This window comes from Crocodylus porosus, unplaced genomic scaffold, assembly GCF_001723895.1.
Source record: "Crocodylus porosus isolate Cpor-Errol unplaced genomic scaffold, CroPor_comp1, whole genome shotgun sequence".
In the NCBI taxonomy this organism is placed as follows: domain Eukaryota; kingdom Metazoa; phylum Chordata; order Crocodylia; family Crocodylidae; genus Crocodylus; species Crocodylus porosus.
The window spans coordinates 24,348,328-24,359,376 of record NW_017728910.1 but is presented as its reverse complement, the minus strand read 5'-3'; the positions used below and the strand labels follow the sequence as shown (position 1 = coordinate 24,359,376).

General features: G+C 46.9%; 2 protein-coding genes across 2 annotated transcripts in view; both read left to right on the top strand.

Moving 5' to 3' along the window:
- The window catches only part of RPL35A (ribosomal protein L35a), an 8,090-nt gene extending 192 nt beyond the window's left edge, over positions 1 to 7,898 (top strand). The window contains exons 2-5 of the mRNA XM_019532875.1: positions 89 to 125; positions 4,453 to 4,605; positions 6,524 to 6,668; positions 7,832 to 7,898. Of these exons, the coding sequence (XP_019388420.1) occupies positions 115 to 125; positions 4,453 to 4,605; positions 6,524 to 6,668; positions 7,832 to 7,855 (333 nt within the window). The 5' untranslated portion in view covers positions 89 to 114 and the 3' untranslated portion in view covers positions 7,856 to 7,898. The remainder of the gene's footprint in view (positions 1 to 88; positions 126 to 4,452; positions 4,606 to 6,523; positions 6,669 to 7,831) is intronic.
- A 90-nt stretch (positions 7,899 to 7,988) lies between these two features.
- The window catches only part of LOC109308528, an 8,499-nt gene continuing 5,438 nt past the window's right edge, over positions 7,989 to 11,049 (top strand). The window contains exon 1 of the mRNA XM_019532874.1: positions 7,989 to 10,493. Coding sequence (XP_019388419.1) covers positions 9,932 to 10,493 — 562 coding nt within the window. The 5' untranslated portion in view covers positions 7,989 to 9,931. The remainder of the gene's footprint in view (positions 10,494 to 11,049) is intronic.

Here is an 11,049-nt window from a genome sequence, read left to right as displayed (position 1 = left end):
GTGGCGCGGGGGCCGCGGGATGGCGCCGATGCGCGGCGGATGGTGCGGAGCCGGCTCTGCGGTGCTCACACCACGTCTCTGGTTGCAGGCCGCCGGGACCAGCGCCGCGCCGCCATGTCCGGGAGGTGAGAGCCCTGCCCGAGCCGCGCAGCCTCCCGCCGCGGCCGGGAGCGACTCGGCGGGTCCGGGCGGCTGCCCCGTACCAGGACCGGGTTACCGGGGGGGGGGAAGAGATTTCAATAAACAACCCGCTGGTTTTTCTCCATAAGTGGGGTTTTTTAATTTAATTTTTTTTTGTGGTTAAGATGCTTTTAATTGCTGTAAAGATCGTTTTAATTTACGATCTGTTAAAGCTCCCAAATATCATCATGGAATAGGAATTATTATTATTAATAATTATAACAACTAATCATGAACTTCTAGAGAGGATGTGGGGGGGCGCTTCTAAATTCCTGGTGCAACTTGGGTAACTTTAATTTGTAGAGGAGCCTCTTTAGATTGGGCCCCGATATAGTCCGCAGCCTGTCAGATGTTATACGAGTACACAGAGTGTTTCTAAAGCCCTGGTTTAATAACTTCCGTCTCTAGAGCAGCCTCTGGGAACCCCATAAAATTGGACCTCTGATATAGTTCATGGCCTGTTGTGACTTATTTTACAAACACTTGTGTAACCTTTTTACAAGTTTGATAAGTCCTGGTGCAATTTTAATAACTTTAAGCTCTGGGAACTGCATAAGATTCATATATGTTCAGGTCAGAAGGGACCTCAGTAGGTCATTGAGTCCGACCCCTTGCCCTGGGCAGTAAAGAGCACTGGGGTCAGACAAACCCCAGCCAGGTGCTTTTCTGGTCTCCTCTTGAAGACCCCCACAGTAGGGAAGAGCACCACCTCCCTTGGAGCCCATTCCAGATCCCAGCAACCCTTACTGAAGAAGTGCTTCCTAATGTCCAACCTAAATCTGCTCTCCGTCAATTTGTGGCTGTTGTTCCTAGTTACTTCAGGGGTGCCCTGGTACACGGAGCATCTCCTATTCCCTGCTACCCTCCCCGATGAATTATAAGCAGCCACAAGATCACCTCTCAGCCTTCTCCTGCAAAAGTTGAAGCAATCCAGGTCCCTCAGTCTCTCCTTGTAGGGTTTTGCCTGCAGGCCCCTGACCATACAAATGGCCACCTCTGAAACAGCTCAAGATTGTCCACATCCCTCTTGGAAGTGTGGTGCCCAGAACTGGACGCAGTACTGCAACTATGACCTGATCAATGCCGCATAGGGAGAAGCATCACCTCTGTCATGCACCTGCTAATGCATGATAAAGCACGGTTAGCCTTGCTGATCGCTTCGTCACACGGACGACTCATGTTCATCTTGAAGTCAGCTATGACTCCAAGATCCCTTTCCGCTGCTGTGCTGCTGAGAACGTCGCCCCGCAGCCTGTCAGTGTACTGTTGGTGGTTCTTTTTGCCCAGGTGCAGCACTTTGCAGCACTTAAATCTTTGTTGAATTGCATCCTGTTTCGTTCTGCCTATTTTTCCATCCTGTCCTAAGCCAATTTGTCACCCACCTGACCATGTAATTATCTACATCACAGCTTGTCAGTTTATTTACCAGAACAGAATGAGATACTGTATCGAAGGCCTTCTTAAAGTCTAGGTAGATGACATCTACCTCAACTCCTGCGTCTATGCATTTTGTGACCTGGTCATAAAAAGAAACCAGGTTAGGCAGGATCTACCTGCATTGAATCTCTGCTGATTTCCTTTCAGCATTATTTCCCTTGCTGGGCTCCCACAAATGTGATCCTTAATAATTTTTTCCAGAGTTTTCTCAAGGATAGAGGTGAGACTAACTGGCCTTTAGTTTCCCTGTTCTTCCTTCCTCCCCTTCTTGAAAATAGGGACCACACTGTCCCTTTTCCAGTCCTCTGGGACCTGACCAGAGCACGACGAGCTCTCAAACGGCCGTGCCAGGGCTCTGCTATGACACTGGCCAATTCCTTCAGCACCCTTGAGTGAAGATCATCGGGCCCACTGATTTGAACACATCCAGCCCCTCCAAGTGCCCCATCACTAAGTCTGCGCTAACAGTAGGTGGTCTGGCATCCCTGTTGTGTCTGTCTATCTAATATAGGCCCCAGCCTGTTGTGATGCATTATAAAGCTTCTGCAAAGGTTATGTGAATATACAGGTGTTTATAAAGTTCTTGTGCAACTTTAAACTTGAATAACTTTGGCTGTTATAGCAAACTGTAAATAGTAATTGAAACCATAATTAAGATTTTTAGCATGGTGTAAGCATGCCATTTTGGTTTGCTTCTATCGTGCACACCCAAAGTTATTCTTGTTTATAAAGTTACACAAGGACTTTATATAAACACCTTGTGTATTTGTGCAACCTTTTTAGAAGTTTTATAAATAGGTCATTACAAGCCGTGGTCTATATTAGGGGCCCAATCTTATGGGGTTCCAAGAGGTTTCTCTATAGATTACTAAAGATTAAAGAAAACCACTCTACTCAGTGAGACTCAGTGCTCAGTCTAGAAGATCCCATTAAACATCTATGTGGTGCTTCATTTCAGTTCTCAGACTGGATTTGTCTCTCCAGAGTTCACAGGCAGACAAGAGTTCTTTGGGAAGATGTGATATCTTTTATTAGGAGTGTACCACTAATACCAATTATTTGGTCAATACCAAAGGCCATATCAGCTGATACCGCTCAGAGTGCTGATATGCAGCCTGACAGCGTCCAGCTGGTAAGTCTATTGGGGGTGGGGGTGTAATTCAAAGCCCCCATGGTGAGGGAGAGAATGGGGCAGGCATTACCCAGCCAGGGCAGGACACAGGCCCGAGCTGTGGGTGGCCCATGGGGGGGGGGAAGCAGAGGGTGGGTGGCTCCCTGCTGCTGGTGTGCACCCTCGGGGGAGGCAGGGTGGGCATGTGCCCCCTGGATTTGTGCACAGAGCAAGGGCGGGCTGCCTGCTTCAGGCCTGGGGCCTGCGTTGGCCTCTTGGTGGGGATGCTGGGTCAGGGGTGCTCTTGAGGTGGGTAGTGGTAGTGCTGGGTGTGGGGGTCTGCGGTGAATTTTTGGGGTGGCTATAGTCCCCCCCCTCCCACCCCCGCTGCCAGGAAGAAGCTGGTGCAGTCCCTGAGCCCACAGCGGGCAGTTCACCCTCACCCCGTGCACAAATCCAATGGGGGCACATGCCCCTCTTGCTTCCCCTGGAGTGCGTGCAGCAGCAGAGAGCTGCCCATCCTTCCATGCCCCCCTGATGAGCCACCCACAGCTCTGTTCCATGCTTCAACCTGGCTGGGCAGCACCTACCCCAGTCTCTCTCTCTCTCTCACTATGGGGGCCTCAATTTTCTCCCCCTCCCCCCGACTTACCGGCAGGACATTGCTTTCCAAGCTGCTGGCCTGCATTCCTGGCTGTATGCATGCTGCAGCTGTGCACATGCATGTGGCATTTATCAGTAATGTTATTGGCTACACCAGACAAAAAACGCTGATTGCCAATAATATCAATTTTCCTTTTATCGGTGCTGATTCCACATGGATGGATATACCCGCACACCACTACTGATTACTCACCCATCAGCCCTATTGTCTCTCTGCAAGTTTGGGTGTGCACAGTCAAGCCCTTACCTCTCCCTAAAAGTGCAAAGTTTCAAGAAGTTAAATGAATAAAGGATATCAAACAACAACAGTGCACATCTTGTAGAAATCAGTAATTAAACCGAAGCTTCCTGGCCAGTGATTTAAATCAAATCCACCCTGTTACAGATTTAAATTTTGAACAAAAGGATCTGTCTTGTGAAAATACTGGTGACAAATTTTAAATCTGTTGTCCAAAAGGATTTACCTTATAATAGTACCCAAGCTAAGCAAGCTTTATAGGATATTTGTTCCAATACAATTAAGCACAGTTCTAGGACTCTGGCTGTTGGTTTCAAGTGTCCTGAATTGTGCTGGAGTTCTACACTCTCCACATGGAACATGCTTGTATTTCCCCATAGAGACTGCAAAAAATCATTTTGATACAGCGACAGCACTTTGTTGCTACACCTCTTATTACAGAGTTGGTTACTGTAGCAAAGATCCAAAATCAACTAATCTGCATTATCATTGAAGTGATAGAGTCTATTTTCTGGACATTTGAAGAGTGTGTATAAAGAACTTTAAAAAAACAAATTGCTTCTTACTGTTATCTTTTTAGTGATAATCATGGGAGGAAAAAGGTTTCTAATGGAGAGAAGGAGAGCTGTTTATAAATGTCTCTTGCTGTGGAAGCTTCCTTATTTACCCCTAATTGTGGATGCTGGTGTATTTACTTCCTTGTGACATAAAGCACTATTTCTTGTTCCCAGCATGCTTGTAGTCCCTTCAGAAATAGCTTATTCAGAAAACTGGGTTGCTTGCTGTTGATTTTCATTTCGTTAACATGCTTGCTGTTTCTTAGACTGTGGTCCAAGGCCACTTTTGCTGGCTATAAGCGAGGCCTTCGAAACCAGAGGGAGCACACAGCCCTTCTAAAAATTGAAGGTGTTTACGCCCGCCAGGAGACTGAATTCTACTTGGGCAAAAGATGCGCGTATGTGTACAAAGCTAAAAAGTAAGTAAATTAGCTCCTGGCTGTTGTGCTAAATAGTTGTGCCGAGTTTGACAGGAAAACTTATTGGGTCACAAGTAGTCTATTTGGATTTCCAGCCTAAAGATAAAACAGGCAAAGTGGCCACATAGATTTGTATGTGGGTCATCTCAATTTCCATGTGTGATTTTTCACTTCAGAACGTCTATGCAACAAATGAATTTAGTTCTACAATGTGCTAATTGGTTTCATTGCTGTTGTGATAGAAGACTAAGGGGAAAAGTAATGGGTGGGCCTGCATCTTCTCCAAGATGCTGGTGTGTGCTGTTTGCATTCAGTGATGAACTGGACTGAAGGGTCTGTCATCATGGTGTTTGGACTCTTACGGCAGAATTAACAGGAAGGTCTGGGTTGTACTCTTAAAGGGGTTAAGTGCCTGGGCTGTTTCTAGACGCGCACACACACATTTCCCCACCGCTGCCCCTACTGAGGTGATGAGTGCTGTGGAGTGTAGGGTAGGTATGTGCTTTATTCCCTTCTCTGCTTACCTGGAAGTTGTGACTTTACTGCTGTGGGCCTTGCTGCAGACTGCTTTACTGCGCGGCCAGGTAGTGTGGAAGGGGACTTCCTGTTCATGGCATTGCAGATGGGGTCCACCGGCGCTTTAATGGCTGCTTCCGTTTCCACTGTTTCAGGATGCTGATTTGGCACGTTCTGCTCTGGACTTGGAGTCCTTTGTGGTTTTTCTGTGCAACTGAAATCCCTGGAGGTACTCGCACAGGCAGCCTCTAGATAAGCATGTGCAGGCCAGGACAGGACAGCAGGGCGTTTTCAAAGGGAAGCCCTCTGTCTTTTGACTTTCCAGACATACGTAGTAAAACCATATCTTTGTTATCAGACCCTTACTAGGAGGTTGGTTCAGCTGTAATGAAGGTTTTTGTTTTTCTTTAGAGTGGCCTGGGTATGATCTTACTGCATTCACTGAAGTCTGCCTACTTTTACATTTGGCTCTTAATTGTGCTGCGGTCCTAGTGCTGTAGATAATGTACATCACCTGAAGTAAAGTTACAGGTTGTTTCATACTGAGGAGAGAATATACAGTCTTTCCAAATTTCACATGATGGCATTGAGACTTCATTATCTGTACTTGGTACATTCTCAAATGCTATTTATCCTGTCTGTGTTAAGCAAGTCTTAGTTCTCATTTATAAGCTTCTGAAGTTATACAAAGAAGTGTGCTGTCAGGTGGGTGTGTGTATAGTTTGCATGATTATAGTAACAGCCTCTGGTCTATGCCAGACCTTCACAAACATCCAGGCAGCAGGCTTAGCTCATTATTTGAAGTGCTTGCTAGGGTTCAGGTTGAAATGACAGGTATGGTATATATGGGCAAATCCCAGGTGAGGTGGTTTACACACAACTTGTTCAGGTTTAGCTTAGGTTGCTTGTTTAAATATGTCTAATTAAATTGGTGCAGTTCCTCGTCTCATTTAAACTACCAAGGTTGGGACCTTTTCATATCTTCTTAATTTGATTTAATTCTATGAATTTCTAAATGTATATAAGCCAGATACAAAACTGCTGCTTAAAGCAGTGCTTCTGGTTTTCTCATGTCTTGGTGGTGCATGCAACATACACAATGTTAAATGCAAGATAATAAGCACTCCTCTGCCATATTTCTAATCTAGGAATCACAATACTGCTGTAACGTGAGAGCACCATACCTTTTCTTTATGCGTAGCATTTCTCTGCTTGCGGCCAAGCTGTTTGCAGTACAGGTGACCAGTCCCCCTATGTCTACAAGCAGCTTCCAGCCTGGACATTCCAGGGCAGTCCTAGAAATACAGGAAGGGAAACTGCTCATCTGCAGCTGTCACCTTAATGGAGCCGGGACTGCTAGGAGTGTCATGCCAGAAGTTAACATTCCCTTTCTCCCTGTTAGCAACACCGTAACTCCTGGTGGCAAGCCCAACAGAACACGAGTCATCTGGGGGAAGGTGACCCGTGCCCATGGAAACAGCGGCATGGTTCGTGCCAAGTTCCGCTCCAACCTTCCAGCCAAGGCCATTGGTCACAGAATCAGAGTGGTAAGTACAGCAAATCTCGTTGTGACCTGTCTAGCCACTTTCAGCTCTGCAGTGGTAGGTTCTGTCCCAAGTGTTTGACCTGTTCCCCAGGAGACTCTACAGTGGCTTCCTGTGATAGTTGCAGGGCTTAGGAATTGGAAGCCGCTCAGTAACACCACATTTGAGCATTGGAGCATTTGATTTTGCTGTAGTGTCCCCACATCCTGCTCTGGATAGTGGGAAGTCATCTATGGCTGAGTCCTTGGCAATCTCCCTCTAAAAGCATTTACTTTTGTCGTCTCGCCTCTCAATCTTTGTACAGGCACCCCCTTCTTAATGCTGTTTCACTTACCACTGTTTCGCTATAGCACTCACTTTTAAATTGATACCTGATTCCACTTAGCACTCAAGAAGCTTCATTATAACACTCGCGGTTGCCATCTTGGGTCGTCAGATACTTTTGGTTTTGCTTAACGCTTGTTTCGCTTAACACTCGTTTTTTCAGGAACTAAGAGCGCTAAGCGGGGGTTGCCTGTACAACTCATACACTATCCTTCCTTTCACTCCTCTTAGTTTTTCTTCTGTTCCATTCTTCCTTTCCTTTCATTAGGGGAGGTATTCCGGGGTTTCTTGCTGCCTTCAGGGCCCTTGTATCAGCCTTCCTTAATGGCTAGGTGCAACACTTCTGAAGTCCGTTGTTGTTGCCCCCATCCAAAGTTCTGGTATGCTGTTCTCCATAGCCCCTTGAGATACCCTCCTCTTCTGGCATCTGGGAACACCACTCAGACTTTCGTTCCTGTATGTGCTGTCACTGTAGTGGCATTGTTGCGAGCAAAATCGGAGTCCAATGCAGTCCTACTTGGCTTCTGTTCTAGGCCATATAGAAAAAGCTGTGGGAGCAGCATAGGTGCAGGTCCTCCCGGCAGCTCTCTTTGTTCAGCTGCAGTCTGTGTGTCCCTCCACCAAAGTTGGAAGTTGCATTGGGCAGCTCCTGCAAGGAACTCTTCCCAGAGTCAGAGCCAGGTTCTGTGTTCTTCTGCCTTTGCTCTTCTCCCTGTATTGTGCAGATTGGTTACTTGTCTTTTATAATTTCTCTGCATGGGTATTCTAACTATTTGGAAATGTTGGTATTAAACTGTAAAATTTTAATAAAATCACTAACAATTTTTTTTATTTCCTTGCAGATGCTGTATCCATCAAGGATCTAAATTTTTTTTGAGAATAAAATCTAGAGTCTGTTCCATTTTTGTACATTTTGTTCTTAGTATTTCTTGTCACTCGATTCTGGGGGTTATTGCTCACTGTCATACTTGTAAAACCGTGCTGTCTAATCCACACGGGATTAGTGGATGATGACCTAGCAAATGATGAAGGGAGAACTGGGTTGATTACTGGGGCAGAAAAGCTAAAAGAAAATAATTGAACTGCATTTCCCATCCTGGTATCTGAGCAATTTGGAATAAATGTTTCAGATCTTGAGAGAGAATGTAAAGCTTGTTCTCTTTCACTATTTAATTTTTATTAATACAAAACCAGCGCAGTTTGTACAGGTCTGTTAGGGTGGGCTGTAGTTACTGGGGAATGTGCAGAGGTCTGAATTTGAGTTTTGGTGGATACACATTTGTCTGGTTCTCTTCTTAACTGCAGTGGTGTCTTAGTACAGTCATTGGATATGCCTTTAGTACCTTGAACAACCCTCTTCTGCTAATTAATCCCTGTTTTACACAGTTCAGCTACTCAATGAGCTGCTCGAAAGCAATCCATTTTCATCACTAATAAAACCTTGTGGTGGATACAACTGGAACCTCATCTTGATGATTTTTTTTTCCATTTCCCTTTTGCCTTTGAGAAAAGGCTCTAATTTAAATATACCTGCACATGTACCACAATGTTACTTTACTTAATGTGCCTTTAAGTTGGGAATGTTAAACCCAAAGAGATGGAGTTAGGGGAGTGGCTTGTAAGCAGTTTGTAGCAGGAGTCATCTCCAAAGAGCCTTTCACTGCAGGACTCCAGTCTGCGACGGGGCTTCCAGGTGCCCCCACCATAGATAACATTCAGAGGGGAAGGAATGGGATTGTGACATCAAAGGTAACTTGGCCAATCAACAGACAGTTGGCTGGCTGTTTCACCTACTACAAATTGTTTCATTGCAAGGCCTTTGGGAAAAGCTTTCCTCCTTAGATGGTGACACAGGTAAGCTGCACAGTTTGAAATTTACCTTGATAAATGTCTAACCTAAAAATCTGTTTGACCACACACCGATACTCAGAGTTTTAACATCTTTGCACATAATGAGCATAGTCTTCTGATTCCGTGGCCATGAATGGGGGCTTGCTTTCTGAGAGTGGACCTGCAATATTCATTGCGAGTGTAAGCTGTGTCTGGGCTTGGCAGCTGAGGAGTGTTACTTAGGTGCATGTGGTATTCCTCTCTGCTGTGAAAGAAGTGATGCAGGTTTTCTGTCTCAAAGCCATGTGAAGACTGTTCCTGTTATGGGGACAGTATTTTGCATAGTCTTTCCTGCACAGGCAGGGTAGCACAGTGCCTCCAACACCCAGCATGCACACTAATTCCCTGGCCTGGAGGCTTTTTGTTATTGCCACAGTATTTAAAACAAAAAGTGCTTAGTGCTAACAGGGCATTTGGTTACACGTCTGCTTGCCAAGACATTTAGAGAAATCACGGAGGTCTAGGATGCTGACTGATGCAGAGAAAGTAGGATTTACTTTCCAGCTGCCTGAAACACAGCACACACAATGAAAGAGAAATTTTAAAATGGCTAGAAAGAATCTTGCCTACTACACAACCTCTAGCCCTCACCCCAGGAAGAGTGCTGAGGCCAAGAGCCTGTCGGATTTGATGTTAAATAAATGCCGATGGGGTGCATGGGCTATAAGTTGCTAAGCCAGCCAGAAACTTAAGCACCTTCTAGTGAGGGTGAAGGAATGTCGTTTTGCCCATTACGATTTGATCACTAGAACATCAGGTCCCAACTTCTGTCAGTGATGTGATGGTGCAACAGACCTCTGCTCCCAGTTCTGGTGGGTGGTACCCCCTTTTTCCAAGATGTGCAGAGAGTGGAAAGTCCTTGTCCCCCTTCTATTATAACAGTTCAGTAACACCTGAAGTGCATCCATTTAAGCCAGTCTGCATGACGACTTCCGTTTTGATCTTTCTCCCTGAGCATTCACTGCTGACACCCATTACAGCTCCCTGCAGATGTCCCCAGCTGCCCTCCCCCAGTGCTTTGGGGTAATAAGAACAAACTTACTGTTCCAGCCATGGAGTCACTGCTGCAGGTGCTCCCTGCCAAGCCCACCCGCTGGGAGCTCCTCACTCTGCTAGACGCTGTGGGGCAGAGAAAGGGCCAGGTGTTAGTGATGGAGATGGATGATGCACATGAACAAGCCTCACCTGTGCGGGTTGCCTTTGCCCAGGAGCTATTCAGTAGGGCTGACCTCGGGACCGAGCTCCTCCAGGACGAGGCCAGCAAGGAGCAGGAGCTGCAGCCACAGCTGGTTTTCATGCTGTGGCAGGCTGCCACCCTGAGGCAACTCGCGCAGTGGGAACTTCTGGATGAGACACTTAGGAACTTGAGGAGCCTCTTTCCCTGTGTGCCAGCAGCGCTGGTGCTGGTGCTGATCCAGTCCGGCCTGCAGCAGCAGCAGGTGGAACCAGAACAGGCGGCAGGGGCACTGAGGAGGATGCAGTGCTTGCTTGATGGCAGCTTCCAGGATCTTGTGGTGGAGGCAGCTGTTTACAGCCCGGGCCAGCTAGGGGGTGCCTGGGAGGTCAAGAGAGCCGCATGCAGAGCCCTGGGAGAAGTTCTGATGGAGCGAGAAGGTATGATGGGTTGGATCACTTAAGACAGGGTGGAGTGGGACTTGGGTGCTGGGCTTTAATCAACCTGTGGTTGGTGAGGGACAGCGTGGGTGCAGTGGTATTGCTGTCTGGGTTCTGTTGGACTCGTCATCTTTGCATCGGTAAGCGCCTTCCAGTTGGGCGTCACACATCTGCCATAGGTTTGTGACCATCAAGGCTGGACCTGCTGCCAGAGGTGGAGTGGTGGAAGAGCACTTTTCCTGGCTTTGATTCCAGCTGGAGTTCCCTGTCACCCTTGTCATGGGCCACAGTGCTGCTGGGCCTAAGGGGTGGCAGGAGGTTCAGTGCCATATGTCTGAAGGTGCTCCCTTGCACCCTTGGTCTGGTGCTGTGAGCTCTGTGCGTCAGCAGTCGAATAAGGCAGTGCCTTTCTGCGGGAATTATTTTCCCCTTGGATTTAAATTTTCATAGACGTTAGGGCTGGAAGGGACCTCGGGAGATCGAGTCCAGCCCCCCACCCAAAGGGCAGGAAGTCAGCTGGAGTCATAGGATCCCAGCAAGATAACCATCCAATTTG